This window comes from Trifolium pratense, linkage group LG2, assembly GCF_020283565.1.
Source record: "Trifolium pratense cultivar HEN17-A07 linkage group LG2, ARS_RC_1.1, whole genome shotgun sequence".
Lineage (NCBI taxonomy): Eukaryota > Viridiplantae > Streptophyta > Magnoliopsida > Fabales > Fabaceae > Trifolium > Trifolium pratense.
Window position 1 is genome coordinate 13,442,804 of NC_060060.1, and position 22,028 is coordinate 13,464,831.

Below are 22,028 nucleotides of genomic sequence, written 5' to 3' on the forward strand. Positions count from 1 at the left end.
GACAGGATATTGCAAGGGACATCAAGCAAGCGTTCTTTAATGTGGTCCTAGGACAATCTCAGCCATCAGAAAGTCGTTTTCCTCTTCCCTCGGTGGCATTGGGTGGCTATCATCAGACACATTCAACATACATCACCCATAAGCTAATAATAAAGAGCTCCTAAAACTGGTAGGAAGCTGACCCCAGATTTTAAAAAGCAGCTGAGGGGCAGTCGGAAATCAAAAAAAAGGCAAAGTTCTGCGTCGTATTCAAGCAAACAAGACCACCCTCTAAGGCTAAGAACATAAATATATATCCGATAAATACACGGAAACACAACAGTCATGTCACTAGGTCCACTGTCCACAGCATCCAAAAATAAAATGTTTTTTTTTCTTTCATTTTTTAGGGGGAGGGGGTTGAAGTTACCATTTAGTCCAGTTTTCTGTTTAGTAATAGGATTTTTCTTCCCGTTCCTCAATAATGCTATCCTAAATGTCTCGTGATATTATTTCCCATTGTGCCACATGTAAAAACTGAGATAATTTTTAGATACCTGCCTCCAGTTTCCTCCTCAACTCTTAAGCGCTCTCCAAAAAAACGAAAAAACAAAGTGCCGAAGCACATTTGCAGCTCTAATTTCTCATTGAAATAGAGTGATCTGAGCCATGAAGACCAACTTGACCAGTACTTTCGCTAGTGGAGAGATGTAATGGAGTATTCAAATCCCCAAATGCAGGTTTATGTTCTGCATTATTTGGTACAACAACTGGTCCTCCTGCACCATCATAGATAGTTTTCTCCAGAGCAATATTGTGCACTTGTTCTGCCAGTACATCATGATTCAATACTCGATGTGTTTGAACGTTGGTAAACTGAACAGGGGGAGGCAAGATCCATTTCTCCCAATCATTTTGCCTCCTTATTCTGTCTCCCTATAATATAAATAAAGAAATAACAGAAAATCAAAACAAAAGGTTCAAATTGATAGAACAGGAAAATTTGATTAGTCTAGTAAATTCTTTATACTAGATATTCCAATGCAACAATATCTCCATTCAAATTATAAACACAAATCTCCAATGCAAGATTCAGAAAGAAAAAGTGGTAAAAGAATGAAAATGGGAAAGAATGAAATTCAAAAGCGAGGGAATTAAATTCAAAACAACAGTTTCAATAAATTGTGTATCCATTCAAGGAAAATGAGAATTATCATATTTATTCAATATTCCAACTGAAATTGTGTATCCATTTAAGTAATAAACTAAAATTTCTTCTGAAGATTCAGAAAAATACCTGCACTTCAACAGCAGATGAAGTTTGAATTACATCTATTATAAGCTGGATATTTTCAGTCAAATCCTTGACCTGGCAGATGGAAATATTTTCATTAATTAAAATATAATGCTACAACTCACATCCAAATAGAAGAATTTTAAAGACAGTTAAGATGTAACCAAAACAAGATGGGTTTGAAAAACAGCACAGTACAAAATTTAAATGATATATGATGTGGTCAATCACAAAATAGTCAACACTATAAGTTCAAACAAACATGAAAACTGAAACAAGTATTACAAACATAGCCACACAAATTCATATATCCAACCCCGTCTCTCCAGCTACGACCATAAATATGATGGTAAATAATTCAGTAGATAAATTTCTGTGTACACCAGAACATACAATTTTGCATGTTTTAAAGGCAATTACATGTAATCAAAAATACATTGATCAACATCAATAACCATAATATCACAACCACATCAATGATTGTATCCATTATATGAGCTACTTTAGCTGTTATGAGGTGATAGTAGTACCAATAATAATAATGACCGTAGTAATACTTGATATGCTAAAAATAAAATAATTACAAATCCAAGAGAAAAAATAATTAAAAAGAGAAAATTAAAAGGATTAAACTTCATATCCTTTTTAATAGCTTTTTATTTTTCTTCTGATATGGTTCATTGTGCATACATTCATGTATGGTTATAATTAACTATCAAACCCATGCTTTTCCAGTGAAGGAAGCCTGAGAAAAAGGCACCAGTGGCAGAAGGCCAAGCAAACGTATAATGCCCAGCAGGCGATGTTTCACGTTTTCATCTTACTGAGGTTCAAACAGGTTATGGATTACAGAAAAAATGTCATTTTAAGTGAAATACTTGTGCAATTGTTTAAAAAAAATATATAAATTCAGGACCTAGCCTTGCCTTTTAAAATTTTCCAGAAAAGAAATCTATAAACTTTCCTCAAGACACTAAAAGCAACTTTTTTGTTTTCCTAGTTTAATTTAGTGATACACAACATAACTAACCACAACTAGAGCCCAAGCTCCTTAAAGAGAACTGCAATATTATAGAAAGCAAAGGTAGGATAACAGAAAAAGTAAAGACATTTACCAAAAATAAAAAAATATAAAAAACCATAACATCAATCCACCAAAATTTGGAGAAATACTAGCGTAATTCCTCGGACAATTTGATATAGTATAGGGTAGGATGCTAGCTTTGGCAATATGACAGGTACTCTGCAGCCATGGGGAGACAGGATGAGGATTGTCAGACTTTAACGCGCCAAAGGCTTGGTAACTTTAGATCTTCATGAACCATCAGATCAATCATGTCACATATAGTGCCACGTGTCCTTAACTTTCGCTCAAAAATTGAAACTGCACGATGAGAAGCATTTCCTTCTGGTACCCTTAACCAGATGCCGTTGTCCAAGCAACCCGTCACATGACCACCGTCATCAACTCCGATAACAGCTTCTGCCTCGACCCCCGTGGCCACATTCTCACCACCGTTACCTCCGTGTATATGCTGCACATTCCAACTTGAAGCAAAGAAAGCATTGGAATTCCACATAAAAGTCAGACTCCATTCAAACCTTCTTTCTTGAGCACCTCTATTAATGCATCAATAGGAACTAAAAGACAAACTGCAACAAGCCAACAAGAAAGACAAATTCGATCTGAGATGGAAAGAGGTTTGCCGGGGCGACATGGAAGCATGGGTCGCAACTCCCATTTTAATTTTTGGGTGGGTCGATGGCAGCAACAACGGGTGGCTGTTCAACGGTGGAAGGCGGATCGACAGTGGACTGACGGTGGAAGTTAGAGGGATTTGTACTATTATGTGTTTTTTAAAATAAATTAAAAAAACTGATGTGTGGCAAGATCTGGTGCATCCAATTGATCAAACGGCTGACATTCATTGAAAGGTATTGTACCTTTCTCGCCATAAAGGCAGAGAATCCGGTTCATGGGGAGATAACACGAGCTAACACCAATGTCATGCTGGATTGCCATAGAACAAGCAAAACAAATTATAACACAGTATTTATCAATATAAAAACACTGCATATGCAAACAATCAGTCATGACCCAATCCTTTCCAAAAAGCGCCAAAATTAGTAAATATGTGGCTTTCATTAAAAGGTTGAAGATGATCAAATAAAACTATTCCTTCTACTTCAGCGGTAGTATAACTATAACTATGAAAGTAAAACTAAAAGCGCATACTTGTGTGTGTGTGTGTGTGTGTTATGAGTCAGCTGTAAAAAAAAAAAACGAATAACACATTCTCACCTCTCTCTCTCACACACACATACAAGCAATCATATACCCTAAACTACTCACTTTTTTGAAGCCTGCAATTAGTTTTATTGGAACCCAGCCCTGGTCATCCATGTTCTGCCGCAAGAATATATCTTTAACTAAATTTTCATTACTGCAATAGAGAAGTTGGGTTATTGTTAACAGTCACTTTCTGAGCCAATAAAAAGGCGATGCTAAAATTGACAGACCAAAATAGAAGCAGTACCTAAAATAGTAATCAATCTGGCTGACTATCTTACTGTGCAACTGGGGGTCTGGCCCTGCATAATAAAGGGCATGGTGTGGCATCGGTGGCACAAAGGGAACACCCCTTAGTGGATCCAGGGGTGGAGGTGGAGGTGGAGCTGCGACAAATACCACTGGAGGTGCAAGTTCTGAAAATGAATAAAGTCATCAGAGAATATCCATATCCTGAAAGAAATCATCTTGACATTAATACAACATACCATGGAATCCCATGTGGCCACCATAAGGCCGCAATGGTGGTGGATGAATAAATTGTGGAGAATTAGGAGGCATAGATGGCCTTATAATTCTTGGAGAAACTCTTGGCGGCACATGCATATCTCTGCCATTGAAATTTCGACGATTGTTCCAGTCTTGATCACGCCTGTTCCCATAGTTATGATGGTTAGAACCATCACCACGCTGATGTGGACCACCATTACGATTTCTAAATGAATTACGCTGATGTGAATGATCATTTGACACAAACCCACTTCTCTGTGTATGGTCTTTGGAAGAAGAGTTGTGAGATCCCGTTGCAGCTATTGAAACTTGGGGTGCAGACTGTTGAGTGTGGCCCCCACTAGAAGATACATTTGAACTGTTGTGTTTGATTGGTTTCTGGCGAGTTGGTGCCACATTGTTTACATTTACATGTACATTATCTCCTCCGACTTGTTTTTGTGAAGAGGAAGAAGGTGTGCTTTCCATACCCTATAATCGGCACTTAAAACAATAGCAATATTGTTGTGCATATATATAAAACAAAAACTAAAAAACAAACAGCCTATATGAATATTCCAACAAAGTGAAAAATGAGAGCATTTCACAATCCATCTGTTTGCGATGACACATCAATTCGATCTAACAATATTCCCACATCACATACTAAATATGATGTGGCCATTTTCCATAAATTCAGACCAAAAATGTACTTGCATTTTCCAAATTGTTCAGTGAGAAAAATAAGAAAAGTGAACTTCGCTGTGAAGTACACAACCTAAAGGCGTATCCATCTTCCTAATCTACTGAAATATACTTCAAACTTCATTTTGCATGATATCATCAGTGAAATTAATTTCAACCATTGAGAACATATAAAAAATCAATTCAACAACGCTACAGAAATAATCATCTCTAACAAATCAGAATTATTGAAATTGCAGGTATTATAAATTGCAACAACTGAAATACTATAGTGAATCGCAACAGAAACAAACCTGCGATTGAGGAACCGAAGATCCATCTAACAAACCCTTAGATGACTCCGATTTCACAGCACCTCTAGCAGACTCAGACAACGCTGGCCAAGACTGTGCATCCATAACCGGTCGAACCTCCGAAGCTACGCCATTAGCAGAAGGCTTATTCCAAACAGGTCTCTTACCATTAGGTCCAGTACCGTCATTGCGGTCACCACCGTTATCAAAACTCTCAGAAACCGAGCTAGAATCATCAACCGGTAAAGTTTCAGACGGAAAAATCTCCACCGATGAAGAAACAGTAACAACGGACTCCGATTCGCCGCGAACTACTTGATTCCACGGCGAAGAGACAGGAACGCGACGCGATTGGATGTTATCAGAGGAATGGTTACCGATCATAGCCATCGATAACAGCGAATCTTTAGGGCGAAGAACTAACTATGAGAAAATGAAATGATCAACGTTATGAACGAAGATTTGATTCGATTCGAATCGATTAGGGTGATTTGTGAGATTTAAATGGAACTGTGAAATGAAATGTGGTAGATTAGGGTTCCAAAAATTGTGCGATCGAATCGCAGAGAATAATGAGAGGAGGAAGAAGAAGAAGAAGAAGAGAAGAAAAGTTTGTTTTATTTGTGTTGGGAGAGAAGAATGCGTTAGAAAGAAAGATTGAAGAAACGTTTTGGATGCGAGGTTTTCTTACCGTGAAGGGATGAGTTTACGGAAATACCCTCTGGTTTTGCTACGTTGGAGTCTTGGTTGTGACGTGTTACGGAACTTTGACTCATACACTCTTCAAAAAAACAAGTGTCCGTTTCTTTTGCTGAATAACAACAGTTCTTAATAATGGCTCCCTCCAAATAAAAAGACTTATTTAATGTATTTATTGATGTCTCTTATTTTCAATAAAATTGCTGTCTTTCATTTCAAAAATTTATCTTTTTAGTCTTTTAATTTAATATTTTTTTCTTCTGAATTCTGATATTTTTCTCATTTTTTTTATATTATATGATCTTTCTATTTTTTTTTTGACGCAAGATCTTTCTATTTAAGATGCAAATTGTGATGCGTTTTTTTCCTAACATATTGTGATGCAGAAGTGTTTATTATATTTTTTTATGATATGATCTGTTCATTTATAACGTGACACTATTTATTACGTTACGTTAAATGTTCATATCATAAAAATAAATGTGTCATTTCACAAATAAAAATGTGACATCATAAAAAAAATGAGATAAGGTCCGAAATTTTCTCAAGTGTAACACTGATTGAATGGTCAACCAAATGATTCATAAGGCGGCATGCGGTGGAGTGATCAGATATGACGCCGGTGCATGGATTGACGGAGTGGCCCGAAACTTAGAGTCGTGCACAATACTTATGGCGGAAGTTCCTCACTACACTTCAGCTGGTGTGGGGTAAGGGCATCGTTATGTTTCTCTAGAGTCAGACTAAGCGATTGTTGTGTCCTTGATCAACAAAGGATGTCCTTCATCTCATCATTGCGTCGCCATTGTCTTCCTCATCAATCGCCTTAAGATGAAGGACTACAAGTTCAAATATCTCGTATCTATAGACAGGCAAACCAAGTTGCTGATTGAATTGCAAATTATGCTCTCTATACCTACGCGTTCCATTATTCTCGGTCACCCACCTCCGAGTTGTGTGAACCTTATCTGACAGAATGTTGCCAATATTTTTTAGTTGTCATATTCGTTTGTAATTTGTCTAAAACGGTCTCCCTATTATAAATAAATAAATAAATTTTAGGACAAAATACCAATTATTTAGAATAGGGGCACACAAAAAAAAATGAATGTATTTGATTTAAAATTTAAATTAAATATATATATAAAAAATTAATCATATTTTTAGAAAGGTTGAAATTTTTTTGTTTGTTTTATTTTGGAGGGTGTAGTATAATTGTAAAAGATAAAACTGTTTAGATTGTTTTTTTACATGTGAAAAGTAGGAAAAGAAAAGACTACACTCTCAAAAGAAAAATTATCCACAATGAGTGGGTGGAACACAGAGACGAGAAATCCATGATCTTCAAGCTATTGAGAGAAGAAGAATCCAACTCGCAAAAAAAATAGAAGAATAAATCCAACTTAGCAAAAACATTGGTACGTACACTACTTTTCTATCCATAGGGGATGACACAACTCCACATTTAAGTCATCGTAGCTTTATAAAAACTATTCATAAGCATGCATTATGCATAAGATGATGAATAATGGTGTGTTTATTTGAGCTTTTAAAAAAATTATATTTTATTTTAGGAATTTTTTAAAAAAATTGAAGTAAATGAGTTATAAAATAATTTGGTGGATGAATACTGAATAGAGAATTGAATGATAAAGATGTCATATGTTTGATTTCTTTGCGACCCACAAACAATATAGTCATATTTGGTTGTAAAAAAAAAAATAACAGTAAAAAAAAATAGTTGTCAGTCGACATTGCATTATAGAGACATTGCATTATATATGTAGGGGCCGAAATTCGAACCTTTACACCCCACTTTTTCCGTGATTTTTTTTACTTTCATTACTATTTTCTAAGCTAAAAATGTAGTAAATACAATTCAACTTGTGCCGGTGGGATAAAAAATAAGTTCTTTTATAATAAACTATCTTGGTTATCTTTTCTATCTTCTTATTTTTTTTATATAGACTCGTGTATAAATTAAGTCGTTTGTATTCATTATTATTCAGTTTATCAATAATATTTGTTCCCTAATTTTTTCTCATCATGAGTTCGATACAAAATTGTAACGCTCCTCACAATTTTTTTTCCAAATTTTTCATTTTTTATTGTTACAAGAGAGGAAAAAAGGAAGAAGAAGAAGAAGAAGAGATCAAGAGATTACTCTCTGACAAAAGTTACTCCCCAAAATATTTCAAAAAAAAAAAAAAAAAACTCCCCAAGAATTAACAAGAAGGATGCTAGCCAAGGTGGTTGGGGGTTCTACAAACTTCACAAGAGGAGCATTAGAGTTGGCTCCCATCTCCGCACGCACATTACCCTCTCGAAGAGTGTGTTCAATTACGAGGCTCCAATCTCTATTCAACATATGATAATGTTGTGAGTTTCATTAGCAAACTTATGGTGGAGGGAGACACCCTCCCATACCAAATTGACAATTTGAAGTGAGTCAGAATAACAAACAACACTCCTCTAACCCTTTTCCCAACAAATTTTCAAGTCGTGAAGTACGATCATGATTTCATCATATAAGATATCAGTTTGTGTTGCAATTAATGACAATTAAAGACTTTTTTATTTAAGATTAAAAAACACCAAAAATACAGTGAGAGCGATTGAAACCCCAATTAGGGTTTTAATTTTTTTGATGAATTTTTTGTTGTTTTTTTCTTTTAAATTTTAAAAAATAAATTAGATTGAATATTTGTACCGGCGAATCCCAAAAAATCATATGGGATTAATTTGCCCTTTATTATATGAGCCTCATCTGTCCAAAATACTTGAGCTTAGCTCGCCTCAATATCACAAGGGCCCATCATGCCTAGAAGATTTGACCGAGAACAACATACAACATATAGGAACCTAATAACGATGGACCCGATCATAGAAAGAGTGTAAGACCTATTTCTGCCATAGAACATAGGCCACACACTCTCAATAGAGAACATAGGCCACACATGATACCTTGTTTAGGGATAGCGGAGCTCACCACTCCCACGACAACCTCGAGCTATTTCTGCCAGAGCAGATACCTCAAGGCCTATATACCATAATTTCTTAAAAGAACCAAATTTCAGGACAAAAATAAAAGACATCAAAGTTTTGGGTCGGAGGGAATTAGCATAAATTTGAAAAAGTATCGATAAGTTATCCTACCTCCGTCTCTAAACATAAGACCATTTTGAGAAAAATACGGAGATAAGAAAGTTGATTGTAGCATTGAATTTATTAATAATTGTTATTGCTTTTACAACTTTATCCTTTAAGAAAGAGAATGAATTAATGTTTTTTTTTTAGTATATTTAATAAACATTGAAGGTTGTAAAAAAAATAAAATAAATAAAGATTGTAGAAAAAGATGCACTATAATTAGGGGTATATGTTGGTAAAAAAAAAATTTAATACCCTTAAAAAATCGAAAGAAATCTTATAAAAAGGGACAAAGAAAAATCTCAAAAGGTCTTGTAATAATTAGAGAATGAGTATATTTTAGATTTTTTTTTTCGTTTTTCTTTTACTTCATTCAGACATAAATATAAGCAAAAATGCATTTTTTTTAGATTAATTGAATAACAAATGTATATAATCTGAATTATAGTCCATATTTATTCAATAAATCTAAAAAGTATTTTTTTTCTTATATTTCTATCCTAATAGAGTATTTATTATAAAAAAGGAAAGAAAAAAAAAAGAAAAAAAAGGAAGCATTGCACACGAGAGATTTGAACAAATTCACTCTGAAACATTTTGGAATTTGACCTAAATTCCTTTTTTTATTTCCGCGGGAGAAATGGAAGAAAATGACCGGGACGAAGAATCCGATACCACAGTCACCATGAGCACGTTTTCTCAGCACAATTTCAACGACGACTCTGAAACTCTTTGCATCTCCATCATCGAGGTGCTCAATTTCCATTTCTCAAACTCTCATTTCATCACTCCAAAATCTCAAACTAACAAACACTCTTTCATTCTACACTCTCAACACAGAACATGAGGGAAGATTACGGTTTATACGTGTGGCCTTGCGCTGTAATTCTCGCCGAATATGTTTGGCAACAGAAGCACCGATTCACAGGAGCTAACGTTGTTGAGGTATGTGTGTGTGTGTGTTTTATTTTATTTTATTTTTAAAGAAATTCGTGATTATATGTTAGTTTATTGTTTACGTTTTCTTGTAATATATTCTTGTAGCTTGGTGCTGGAACTTGCTTACCTGGTTTGGTTGCTGCAAAAGTTGGTGCTAATGTCACTCTTACCGATGACTCCAGCAGATTAGAGGTAATACCCTATCACTATGTGTTTTCCTTACCGTTTTTTATTGATATATGTTTTAAATTAGGCCGTGTTTGTACAATTTGGTGGTTAATTTAGTTTGTATAATCATCGGCATTTAGGATTTAAAGGATACACACTGTCAGTGTAAATTAGTTTTGCATTGACATCGATGAAAATTCATTATTTATTTTGATGATTACTACATTTTAAAAGTGGTGATATGACATGGCAAAATTGAGAGTTCATGTTGAATGTCAGTGTAAAACTACTTTACACCGATAGTGTATGTATGCGTATTAACTCTAGTACTTACATTTCGACAAATTTATAAAATCACTTGCTCAACGTGTGACAAGCTTTTTAATAAGCGTTTAATTAAGGTGTATGTTTACCAAAAATGTACCAAGTGTTGCTTTGAATCCAACTGTTTTATGGATTTTGTCAATTATGACACAATGCTTTTCAATTTTAGTTAGTAGTATTTATCATATGATTATTTAATGGGGGAATTCTGAAACTAGTAGATCTGTCAAATGACTGCTGCCTGTTATTGACTTCAGGTGCTTGACAACATGAGACGAGTTTGTGATTTGAATAAACTTGAGTGCAATGTAAGCTATCACTGCAACGAAGCTCGTTGGAAAAATTTGCCTTTCAATGTTAATATTAGTATCTGGGTGTACTGTATATAATATATATTGTGGATTTTCTGAAAGGTGGTTAGAAACAATAACTGATTTTGAAGTTTTTATTTGTATCATGTTTGTCTGTGTTGTCTGAATGAATGTATTGGTTTCTATTTAAAGGTGCTAGGACTGACATGGGGTGTTTGGGATTCATCCATATTTGATTTACAGCCTACAATTATTTTGGGCGCTGACGTGTTGTATGACTCAAATGGTGAGAAATGGGTTCTGTTTCAGTTATTTGTTACCTTTCTCTGTAGGTTTGATGTACTAAAACACTGTATCTTTATATTATTTAGCTTTTGATGATCTCTTTGCCACTGTGACATTCTTGCTCCGAAATTCACCTGGATCAACTTTTATAACGTCATACCACAATAGAAGGTACTTTTCATTCCGTGTGACACTCAGATATTGTGAAGATATTTCATCTTAACTCTAATTTCTGCATCTTATAATATTTATAATATTTTCTTAATTAGCTACTGAATCTTTTGCAGTGGGCATCACCTTATTGAGTTCTTGATGAAAAAATGGGGCTTGAAGTGTCTCAAGCTGCTTGATGGGTTTTCTATTCTGCCATCCTTCAAGGCTTCTCAGATAAGTGGTAACATCCAATTGGCAGAGATAGCTCTAATGTCGAAAGATAATGCTTGAGGTACCTCAAAGCTTTATAATCAAATTTAGTAGTATTTGTATTTTTAGATGACACTGCAGCTGCTATATATATTGTACTTCTTGATGATGATCGAGCAATAGAACAGGACAGGATCATCCTAAAGGAATAACTCCTAAGATGGATATTGTATTTCTTTGCTATACATTTGATGAAGAAAAAACAGGCTTCCTTTTTATTTTAATGTTGCTTAATGTTAAAACCTGGTAGCAACTAGCAAACTTTTTGGATGTAGAATCGCGATTGCGCACATGAAACAATTTTCAAGCAGTATTTATTTCAACTGCTTTACGTACTATGTTCGGGCTTGATTTGATTTACTATTAAGAATCACTTGGGGTTTTATTATACAGTAACCGAATAGATGGTTAGATGTTGATATTTGGTGTGTTGTCAAATGGTCATACTTAAAAATCCTTATGACTATTTTGAATCGTTTTCAAATTTAAGTTTTGCATTCTTATCTACTATTTCAAGCTGTAGCCTATGGTTGTAAACATATGCTGGTCATGTTCCTGACAAGACCGAGCTCTTACTTTTTTCCATGAAAATCATCACTTGGAGAAGCAGAGCTCATGTGGCTGAATGAAACCTTTCTTGACTAATTATTTAAGAGTTAAGATTACTTATAACTATATTTCTCAATTGATTTGCCAAGATAAGATTGAGCTTTTATTACACTGAAATAAGAATACACATTTCTTTATAAATGAAAAAAACACAATATTCTTGCCATCTTCAAAATGTGATCCACCACTTTTCATACAATAATAACTTGTCTGAATTACCACAATTAACTTGAATTAAATTAATGCTTTCTAATTAATCTTTCTGCAGTCCTTCCTAACTTCTTGCCCACCATTGATGCTACTCATTTTGATCATGGATTTTGCAAAAGCGTCATAGAAAGCTTTTTGTGAAGCGGAAAACTTAGAAACAAAATACTTGGTTTTTGGGCTGTCAAGCAAAGCCTGATCAGAAGAAAACAAGGCATTTTGTTGGAGGATCAACTTGTAATATGTATTATCAAAAGCTGTTGAAGAAGGGTCCATCGTGGCGCCTGCATTTTTTGCCTGATTTTTCTTTGGACAAATTGATTTTAGTTTTGTTGCAAACGACGGATTTAATGAAGGGTCAACATCATGTGTAGCATTAAAGTTTTGGATTCTGTTCCGGAAAGACGAGCAGTGAGAGAAACCTAAGGTATGCCCTCCTACATTTTGGGTCAAAACAAGTTACTTTGAACTCCATTACAGTATGATATAAATTGGAAATCATGAAAAATAATGAAGTTTTGGCTGCTTTCAATTTTAAGAATTGCTTACCTGACAGAGCTACCAAGTCTTTCGCTGACAATGCTCTTTGAGAGAAACTTTGCTGCAGTTGTGATATGTTGAATGTTGGTGCTGGCAATTGTCTTGTTTCAATGGCCTTGGATGTTCTTCCATCCTTTCTTCCCTTAGGAACATCCCATTTAGGTCCTCCTGACTGTAGAATATATTTGGATATACCATCAGTTAGAACATACAAATACAAGTTACCATATCTGCATATATCAATGCTAAAAATAAAATAAAAAAAACATAATGGAATCTCAATGTCAAGAACTTTGGTTCTTGACTTTGCTTTATTACCAGATAAACCGCGTCTCTTGCTGCGAGAGCAAGGATATCAGCGCAAGAAACTACACCAGGGCATTTAGCTTCTAATGCTTTCTTTGCTTTATCAATGACATAGAATGCATGCAATGAAATGTTTGGCGGTCCGTCCTTTTCTGCTTTGTTGTTTCCTTTTGAATTTAGCAGCACAGATGCATCACATCCCTTAAAAAGTATAGGAAGAAAATGACATAATGAATAAATATATATAGATGGTGTGAGGAAAAAGGAAACAAGAAAAAAATGTCAAGAAAGGAGTTCATTATAGCAATACTCGAATGAAGCAATCATGGAAGTGCATTCGCAAAAGCGCTGCCGGAACAGTTTTGTCCTTAGCAGTAGCATCCTTCACTGTCTTCAAAACAATAAACTCTAGATCATGGCATGTTTTTTCATAGTAGTTTACGCTCAGTGATTTTCCTGTAGAAACCACTGAAAACATGACAATCAAATTCAAGAATGTAACCATGGCAGCCATGCTAATTAAGAGTACTTGATTTTTTTAAGCTGTTATTACCTGAGGAAATCAAAGATGAGTTGAATGGGTTTTTAAAGGGATTAAAGAGATTAATTATTAGATGAGATAATGTGACCCTTGAAGACCAGTTCGTTAACTAGTATTGTCAATGAAAGAGTAATGTTTAAGCATTCTCATTACAAAAAGACAATGAACTTTATGGTACGTAAACCAAAGGAAGTTTCAATTGTTCTCGTGTACAATGTTTATAGGTCGGGTGGAATTTCATGGTGTAGGGCATGTTACTCTTAATTTTTTTTTTAACAAGTCAAAATGAGATATATTAACAAAAAACCTCCTCAGCACAAGATGTCCCGAGAACAACTACAAGAGTTTACAAATAGTCACAAAAAGAAATACAAACAATCACACAAGGCCCAAACATAAAAGGAGACTAGACCACCAACTATGGTAGTTTAAGACTAAAGTAACACTCGTCGTCTTCAACCACCTATAGGAAAAAAGCTTGATCTTGTCCAATAACTGATGAATAGTATTAACTGAGCCCCTGAACAACCTGTAATTTCTTTCCGTCCACACAACCCATACACTAGCAAGCCAAATGAGTTGCAAAAAAGATGCATGTTACTCTTAATTAGAATAAATTAGTTACAAGTTCAAACTAAATGTAGTGTTAAGCTATAATTGCATGATCTTCATGATTACTACAATTAGTAGAAACTCAAGTCCTATGAGTACATTATTATGATTCATTGATTATTACATATTTTTTTGGCAATGGCATTTCCCTAGTGTGAGGAGTGAACTGCTTTATTTTAAGGCCACATTTAGGTTAGTGGCCACGTCCTATTTTATTTTAAGGCTGTCTCAATAAGTTTTCTAAAAGTTATTTTACTTTTTACATGGTATTCTATATATTTCTTTTAACTGCGTGAAGGAATTTTATTTTTTTTTAGGATTAATCGGTTAGGAGAACCTAGATTCAATTCTTAGTAGAAATAATTTTTTGTCGGTCTTTGTTTAATTCACGGCTGAACTTTAAATTATTAGGTCCCCTTCCCCTCGATTAATACTAACAAAAAAAATAAAAATAGAAATCTAGCAAAAATGATATATCCACCATTCTAATTGGTACTAACAAAGGCCTATGTTTATAAAAGTAGTGATTTGTATGTATTGAGTATAATTAGATTTTTATACATTCAAAATATTAGTAACTAGTAATAGAAACTCGATTTCTTTTAGAAAATAGAGGGATTTGGATAGTCTCCAGCTCATCCTCTCCTGTTTGTTGCCATCATCTCAACCTTTCATTCATGCTTTTTCCCTCTCTTTAAAATTGTTACTTTTACTATGAGGCATTTGATGAAAAACAGCAGGGATGACCTAACAGAAATGACAGTAAATGATCAAATTTTAAAATAGAGAAGATTTTATTCCAAAACAAAAAGAGTCTTAAATCCATTCTCATTCGATCTCTCTCCTCATATCCTCTTCTTCCCTCTTCTTTATCAAAACTAACTCAAATTGAAACTCCCATTAGATAGATCCAACCAACCCAACTTTCAATATATCAACACAACTCTTCTTTTGTCGATCTCTCCTACCACAATGCATGGCGGGGTGGGGAAGACTTCGAGACGGGGAAGAGAAAATAAGAGAAAACATTCTACCTTCGAGTGATTACTATATATTTTTATTTTAAAAATATCATAAAAACATTAAAAGGATTTGAGAATTGATGAAGCCCTCTAAAATGATTTTCTAATACATTTTGAGTTTTTTCATATTAGAGAGATTTTGTATTATAAAAAAATATTAGCCCTCCCCTCAAGGTGCATGACTATCATTTTTTTTCCTCTCAAAGCCCTCCCCCTCCCTTCCTAAACTCCAAAACACAACACGAAAATAACACTTTTTCCAGCTGAATGAGATCCCTTGTGATAACTATTTCTACCCAAAAAAGAAGGCTTATAACTATTTGAAAACAACTTTGCTCACCCTTTATTGCTAAAAAGCCTAACCGAAACTAACTGTATTTTGTCCGAAAGTACATATCTACGTTTGAAATAATTTCGGGAGGTGGGAAAAGCTCTTCCTTAACCATTTATCCAAATCAAGCAATACATCATACATATAACTGTTTCCTTTTGTTTGGGTTACAAATACTCATTGCTAGTTAGTAGTTACTAATGCCTCTCCTCAATACTATGTAGGAGGTGGTTAAGACCGAGCCATCGTAATTATGTTTTTTTTTGCTACCAAAGCTTGCATTCTAAGTCTTCCTATGATGCTAGCCATGTTGGCATGTTCTATCTATCAAAGCTATAATTATTGCAGTTGTTTTTCTGTTGATGTGTTTTCTTTTTTTTTTTGAAGAAGCTGTTGATGTGTTTTCTAGTTAAAAGGAATCTAATTATTGAGAGACCTGCTTTATTTCTATGTCCAAACAGTTTGGTGATTTTACAAAAAGGTAGAGCATAATGCAAATGTTGTTCATCGTTTGAGATGAAAAAGTTGCTATCAAGTTAGTGTGGCTAGCTGTAATGATGTACTTTTTAGGTCCATTGGACCCTTTTTTAGTTTTGAATTGATAATGAGTTGATTGTGTTTTTGACTATGATCCATTAAGATTAGAGAAATGATTATTGAGCATCTAGATTTTGATGCCAAATATAATGTCTTAATTTTTGTGTAATTTTGAGATGTACTATAACAAGATAAAAATGCGAGAGATAGAAATAAACACATTCCATTTATGTATTTTGAGATATTTTTTTTTTGGTTTATATGTATTTTGAGATTTAAGTAACACAGTTTACTTCTTGTTTAATATTCTTGCATGTTCTAAAACTCTTATATTTGAGAGTTCATAGGTCTGAGTTATTTTGAGTTGGGTGAATGTTTGTGTCAATTAAATTTGAGTTTTCATGTGTGTAGAATGAAGCTATGAAGTTTGAACTTAGGATCTCATGTAAAATATCCAAATTAAATTTGAGTTATTGTATTCGGTTTGTTATTTAAAAAAATAGATTGTTGATCCAATTGTAGGAACCCGAAGGATCGAATCATAAATCTCTTCTTAAAACTCCGTTATAGTCTCGTAGCCTAGGAAGCACCGACACTCCTCAGATTAGGCGTGTTCGTGTCGGACACCGACAGTTATGATTACACTAAATTATGTCATTTTTCCAAATTTTTATCGGTGTCGACGTGTCAGTGTCCGTGTCGTGTCCGGTGTCCGTGTCTGTATCCGTGCTTCATAGCTCGTAGCTCACCACCAACTGAGCTTCCTACGAGACACGAACCCGATTACATTTGATTAAGTTCTCTTGAACCACTTATATTATTTGCATTTGAATTTGAATTTTGAACATAGTAGATTTATATAACCAACCTGCAAGGATTTGCATTGAAGTTCTAAACATAAAAAATGAGGTCAACCAACTACAATAGAGCTAGTACAATGTAAGAATTTAAATGTATATTAGTATTTGGTATACAACTATGTCTGTATGCTTTTACATTATTCACAAACCCTATCAAATCAATGCTATCAAGACTCCAAAAAAATGTGTAGTAATATAATGCTCTCGTGTTCTTAAAAAAAATAGTACTAAACTAAATAATAAAACACTAAACAGCTAAATCTATGCTCATAAAAGGGCTAAAAGCAGAAGAAGGGCCACTATAAATGCAAAAGCAGGTTTTATCTTAAATGAGTGACTAGATGGTAGTTTTTCAGGATCATTAGACTGATTAGATGTTGGTTCAGGATTAACAGCAATAGCAGGAGAAACAGCAGGAGCATGTGTTCGGTTAACTGGTAAATTCGAGAGTTCATCCTCATAACCTGATAATACAAACATATCATATCTCATTAACAAAAGCTGATGGAGAAGTAAATGAAATTATAAGGTGGCATTGTACTCACAGTTAGATTCCTTCCAACCGAGCGTCATATTCTCGCGATCAAAGACTACTCGGTAACCAGTCATGAAGTTTTCTGCAAAAAAAAAATATAATGATCAATGTTGCGGACATTATATTTTCGTCAACTTACGTTTGATGAGGAAAAATCAATTATGATGCTCTTTAATGAAAACCAATTAGTTATTAAAAGCTTCAATTCGATTAAAATACTCACGTCCAATGATATTCACATTGTTGCTTTTCAAGACAGCCAAACAAAGAACATTGTTAACATCCTGGAATTAATACCACAAGAAGCATATACGAGGTTAAGAGGGATAAAAAAACATTAGATATCATCAATTACATGAATAACAAATGTTAAATTTTATGCTCTCACCCGACCACTAACCATTACTATTGGATCCATGACAAAATAATTGTCTCCGCCTTTCATCGTCAGGTTAATATTAGGAACTTGAACCGACTGGTTTGATCTGGAAACAAAGTTGAAATCTTAACTAATTTGCAACTAATACATTTTACGGTTGATAGAATGAGAAAAGTTTAAATAACAATAAGTGTTTGGCGATTAATTTGAAATGAAAAAGAAGAGAATTCTCTCAAGCTATAAATTATAATCACCTTAAGTCATAGCAGTACTCAAATGGAAGATCATCAGAATTAGAAAATGAATGTCTTGGTAGTTTAATCTTCGAATCAAACTGCAAAAACAATGGAAAAATTAAAAATAACTCAAGTGACATGAAATGAAACTCTAATTACCTTCTTAAAAAAATACTATTAGTTAAGATTACTTACACTTTGAGTAATTTGCTTATACGCCGGGTTGTTTAGGTATGTATATGAGGTACCAGTGTCAAATATTGCATTGAACTCAAGATCAGCATTTGTTCCCCCCACAATAATTTGTGTCACAGTGATGTTGTAAGTTGACCTACAAAAAAGAAAGCTCGTGTTAAAACTTCAAATACAAGGCACTTCTAATACGGACCTTTTAAAAAAGAGTTCAAAGACGAACCCTTGAAGTTAACTTCGTATAGCAGGTTAATCTAATATTATAGCACGGTACTTCTAAAATACACGGTGCTTCTCAATATTATTGCAAACTGGTAAAAGCACAAACGAAATCTAAGATATATGTAAATGTATAGTAACCACTTACTGTGATGGTCTAATGTTGAATGGTGTTTTTCCTTGGTCCAAGCTGCTAGTAGTATTATCCCCAAATGTGATTCTTCCCAAACCATCATCACCAAAACACATTGAAAAAGAATTTGAAGTTAGGCCTTGTTTGGCTAAGATACTTGGAACTGATACATCACTCATTCCTAGTCCAAACAAACCATTTGGAGCTGCCCCATTCAGAAAAGCTCCTGTTTGAACTTGTCCACAACTGCAACATATTCATTCAATGACAAATACAAATGTTCAGGTTACAGAAAGAGAAAAAAGAATATGCGCTAATCAATCACAACCATGTTTTCCACCACTTAAGCCCACTTTTTTATATGACATGGAAGGTTGAACCATTCTTATTGGTTGTCAGTATAAAATTAATTTACACTGACAGTACATGTCCTTTAAACTTACAGAAAAAGTAAGGCCTTGATAAAAACATATGTATGTGTGTAAACTCAAAAGTATATTTGAGCAAAATGTTGAGAATTTACCCAAAAGTAATTCTTGGGTTGGCCTGTTTAGTTTGATTAACATGATCTGTAATTAGGTGCAACTCATCCTCTACCAAAAAACCAGTAGTTGAAGTATCTTCTGATAGATATTCAACTTGATATGGACAAGTACCAGTAGATGAAGAACATTGTTTCTGATGCTCACATAAGCTGCTATTGCAAGGAACATTCTTGCTAGTTGATGATCCTTTGTTATCATAGATATTAAACTCAATTTTCTGTTAAGATAAAAAAGCAAGTGTCATTAAATGCAAATAATATAGATAATATAAGAGATGAATTTCTATACAGTGACAGTGTAAAATATTTTTATACACACATCCAATCAAATCAAACGACAGTGTCACATTTATAGGTTAGTTCCAATATAGTTTTACACCGTCAGTGTATACAAATTAGTAGAGGTGAATTTTTAGATATATACCTTTCCTGTTGATAGCTGTATACCACGGACACATTTGGTACAATTGCAAGGGAGCCAGAATAAGTCACTCCCAGTGTCCAATGCAACAAGATATGATGAAGCTGGTGTCCCAACAGAAACATTGGCAAAATGCAAACTGAAATCCAAACATTAAAACATACACATTATTATCATCCACAATAAGAATGCATAACAAACTATTTTTACTTCTATATTAATTTTGTAAAAAAAAAAAATTAACACAAAAAGTGAAAAAAGCCATGTTCGGATAAACAACTTATTTGCAGCTTATAGCATAAGCATTTATCATGATAAGTGTTTACATATAAGCAATTTAGATAACAAAATATAAAAAAGTAAAATGTTTTTGTATAAGCTATAAGTTATTTTCATAAACTATCTTGAAAAGTTTATGAAAATCAACTAAAAATAGCTTATGAACAATGTTATAAGTTGTCATAAGTTGTTTATATAACTTCTCCCAAACAATCTCACAAAACACTAGTTATACACTAGACAAACTCAAATAAGTTAATCCAAACAAAACCTATTAAATAACATATTTTAAAATTTAGTACATTTTCAAAATAATAGAATAAATCATCAATTTAGTCTCCCAAAATTTAGGCATGAAACAATTTAATATCTCAAAATTTACAATATTTTTAAAAAATTACATAAAAAAATTCGATTTCTTCCGAATTGGTTAACTTAATCTAAAAACTTTTTTTTTTTTTTTTGGTAAAGACTTAATCTAAAAACTTATATCATCTAAAATGAAAAAAAGAAGAAAAAAAAACTAGTGTAATGAAAAATTATCAATCTCAATAATCAATTTTAAAGACTAATAATCTTTGTCTCTAGATCACATAAAAAATTCAAAACACTCTCTCTCTCTCTCTGCTTTTTTTCTTTTCTAAAAAGTAGTTTCCCATGTGAACCTTTTTTCATGTGCCAAAACACAACCTTATGTGGTTGCTACATCATAGAACAATCATATAATATATGAACCAGAAAAAATAAATAAAATTTAAACAACATAAAATTTCTCATAAAAAAACACAGAAAAATAAATAAAATTTCTCATTAAAAAAAAAACACAGAGAAAATTAACAAATGGTAGAAAAATGACTTACTATCCAAACAAGCCAATCTGATAAGTGGAATTATCAGGAGAAAACGTAAGAAGCTTCTGATCAACATCACCACCGTCATCAGCAAGATGCCGCCCGCGAAACACGCGGTCTCTGTCGGCCATAGCAACATAATATTCACGAGTTCCTTTGTCAGGTACTTTGTCAATACCCAAAATACCCTTCACCGGATCAGAAAACCGATGGTGAATATCAAATCCAAATGAACTATAACCATAACATCTCTGTGATTGTGAAATTAAACATAGTATTAACGTTAGTAATATTGATAGATACAAAGAATTATGTGTTTGGTAGGAGATGAAAAATGAAGCCATAATGAATAAATATGATGAGTTCAATTGAAGCTATAGTAATTGTGATGTGAAATTCTTATATATTTTTGAGTTAACTTAACAAATGACGCGCGTGTCAAATAAATGTCAGTGGTAGAGTCAAGAAGCGTGTGGTAAGAAACTTCCGTGTGTGTATGTATCATATGAAACATTCAAATATTGACAATTTATATCATACGTTCCTCAATTCACATTTATTGGTATACTAGGTACAAACCGGTACGTACGCACGGAACGCGCCTTCGGCGCGTTATATTGCGTCGGTGCGTTAGGTTGTAAGGGTTCTACGGCGCGTTGCACGCGCTTTCGGCGTGTTACGAAGTTGGTTTCAACGAAGATATTTTTTGATAAACAGAACAATTAATTGGATTAAAAGGTTGCGATATCATTAATCGACACAATGTTTGTTTGCGATAATAGTTAAAAAAAAGTATTTGATAAAAAAAAAGTAGTAGATTCGCATTCCGTGAGTTTACTCTATCCATTCATAATTTAAAAGTATTTATTTAACAATCGATTAAAACAAATGATATATGTAGATTTGCATGTCGTGTTAACAATTACGTAACTTATATGCAACTTTCTTTTTTTTTTTGACATAAACTTATATGCAACTTTTATTTTGTATGTATATGTCTTATTCTATTACTTGTTCGATAAATACCTCAAATTATCCGTGAGTAGTTTAGAAAAATCTTGCAGCTCTGTCCATCCCAAGTATTTGATCTTTTTAACTATTGACATATATATATATATATATATATATATATATATATATATATATATATATATATATATATATATATATATATTAAGATATGATAAATTTAATTAGAGTTATACAATTTTATCTTTTAGTTCACTTAATAAAAAAAAAAATTATTTACAGATGCATGTTTTTATTTTTGTAAGAGCATCTTGGATATATAAACGTTTCTGAAACAGTTTCATAAAATGATGATT

The 22,028-nt window shown here is 33.5% G+C and overlaps 4 protein-coding genes across 6 annotated transcripts; 1 reads left to right on the top strand and 3 right to left on the bottom strand.

Moving 5' to 3' along the window:
• Nucleotides 1-271: 271 nt before the first annotated feature.
• On the bottom strand, nt 272-5,752 carry LOC123907865 (la-related protein 1C-like). Its single transcript, XM_045958286.1, has 6 exons — nt 5,051-5,752; nt 4,052-4,544; nt 3,811-3,979; nt 3,627-3,717; nt 1,277-1,348; nt 272-915 (listed from the first exon to the last, which is right to left on the bottom strand). The coding sequence occupies exons 1-6, from the start codon at nt 5,438-5,440 to the stop codon at nt 616-618; spliced, it is 1,515 nt and encodes a 504-aa protein (XP_045814242.1). The 5' UTR covers nt 5,441-5,752; the 3' UTR covers nt 272-615.
• Nucleotides 5,753-9,471: 3,719 nt separating this feature from the next.
• On the top strand, nt 9,472-11,685 carry LOC123910833 (probable methyltransferase-like protein 23). Of its 2 annotated transcripts, none has more exons than XM_045962104.1 (7): nt 9,472-9,650; nt 9,740-9,844; nt 9,944-10,030; nt 10,588-10,638; nt 10,834-10,927; nt 11,013-11,097; nt 11,214-11,685. In XM_045962104.1, the coding sequence occupies exons 1-7, from the start codon at nt 9,540-9,542 to the stop codon at nt 11,368-11,370; spliced, it is 690 nt and encodes a 229-aa protein (XP_045818060.1). In that variant the 5' UTR covers nt 9,472-9,539; the 3' UTR covers nt 11,371-11,685. The 2 variants fall into 2 exon arrangements, with proteins under 2 accessions (XP_045818060.1, XP_045818061.1); XM_045962105.1 differs by having other exon boundaries at nt 10,885-10,927.
• Nucleotides 11,686-12,011: 326 nt separating this feature from the next.
• Nucleotides 12,012-13,727, bottom strand: LOC123910832 (peroxidase 64-like). Its single transcript, XM_045962103.1, has 4 exons — nt 13,322-13,727; nt 13,024-13,212; nt 12,715-12,877; nt 12,012-12,602 (listed from the first exon to the last, which is right to left on the bottom strand). Exons 1-4 carry the CDS (start codon nt 13,523-13,525, stop codon nt 12,208-12,210), a joined length of 951 nt encoding a protein of 316 aa, XP_045818059.1. The 5' UTR covers nt 13,526-13,727; the 3' UTR covers nt 12,012-12,207.
• A 3,251-nt stretch (nt 13,728-16,978) lies between these two features.
• On the bottom strand, nt 16,979-21,229 carry LOC123910834 (aspartyl protease family protein 1). 2 transcript variants are annotated; one of them, XM_045962106.1, is made up of 10 exons: nt 20,713-21,229; nt 19,577-19,712; nt 19,132-19,370; nt 18,624-18,854; nt 18,260-18,395; nt 18,083-18,162; nt 17,838-17,934; nt 17,673-17,733; nt 17,460-17,531; nt 16,979-17,378 (listed from the first exon to the last, which is right to left on the bottom strand). In XM_045962106.1, exons 1-10 carry the CDS (start codon nt 21,045-21,047, stop codon nt 17,182-17,184), a joined length of 1,584 nt encoding a protein of 527 aa, XP_045818062.1. In that variant the 5' UTR covers nt 21,048-21,229; the 3' UTR covers nt 16,979-17,181. The 2 variants fall into 2 exon arrangements, with proteins under 2 accessions (XP_045818062.1, XP_045818063.1); XM_045962107.1 differs by having other exon boundaries at nt 17,850-17,934; nt 20,713-21,201.
• Nucleotides 21,230-22,028: the final 799 nt, after the last annotated feature.

What these genes read in the sequence shown, in the direction of transcription:
- LOC123907865 (XM_045958286.1), bottom strand. Translation starts at nt 5,440, where the DNA reads ATGGCTATGATCGGTAACCATTCCTCTGATAACATCCAATCGCGTCGC. An exon ending in TGGCCACATGGGATTCCATG is followed by an intron (nt 3,980 to 4,051) that starts GTATGTTGTATT and finishes ATTCATTTTCAG; the next exon opens with AACTTGCACCTCCAGTGGTA. An exon ending in CAGATTGATTACTATTTTAG is followed by an intron (nt 3,718 to 3,810) that starts GTACTGCTTCTA and finishes TCTCTATTGCAG; the next exon opens with TAATGAAAATTTAGTTAAAG.
- LOC123910833 (XM_045962104.1), top strand. Translation starts at nt 9,540, where the DNA reads ATGGAAGAAAATGACCGGGACGAAGAATCCGATACCACAGTCACCATG. An exon ending in TTTGCATCTCCATCATCGAG is followed by an intron (nt 9,651 to 9,739) that starts GTGCTCAATTTC and finishes CTCTCAACACAG; the next exon opens with AACATGAGGGAAGATTACGG. An exon ending in CAGGAGCTAACGTTGTTGAG is followed by an intron (nt 9,845 to 9,943) that starts GTATGTGTGTGT and finishes ATATTCTTGTAG; the next exon opens with CTTGGTGCTGGAACTTGCTT.
- LOC123910832 (XM_045962103.1), bottom strand. Translation starts at nt 13,525, where the DNA reads ATGGCTGCCATGGTTACATTCTTGAATTTGATTGTCATGTTTTCAGTG. An exon ending in TCCATGATTGCTTCATTCGA is followed by an intron (nt 13,213 to 13,321) that starts GTATTGCTATAA and finishes ATACTTTTTAAG; the next exon opens with GGATGTGATGCATCTGTGCT. An exon ending in CAAGAGACGCGGTTTATCTG is followed by an intron (nt 12,878 to 13,023) that starts GTAATAAAGCAA and finishes TATATTCTACAG; the next exon opens with TCAGGAGGACCTAAATGGGA.
- LOC123910834 (XM_045962106.1), bottom strand. Translation starts at nt 21,047, where the DNA reads ATGGCTTCATTTTTCATCTCCTACCAAACACATAATTCTTTGTATCTA. An exon ending in TTCAACATTAGACCATCACA is followed by an intron (nt 18,396 to 18,623) that starts GTAAGTGGTTAC and finishes TCTTTTTTGTAG; the next exon opens with GTCAACTTACAACATCACTG. An exon ending in CAATGTGAATATCATTGGAC is followed by an intron (nt 17,532 to 17,672) that starts GTGAGTATTTTA and finishes TTTTTTTTGCAG; the next exon opens with AAAACTTCATGACTGGTTAC.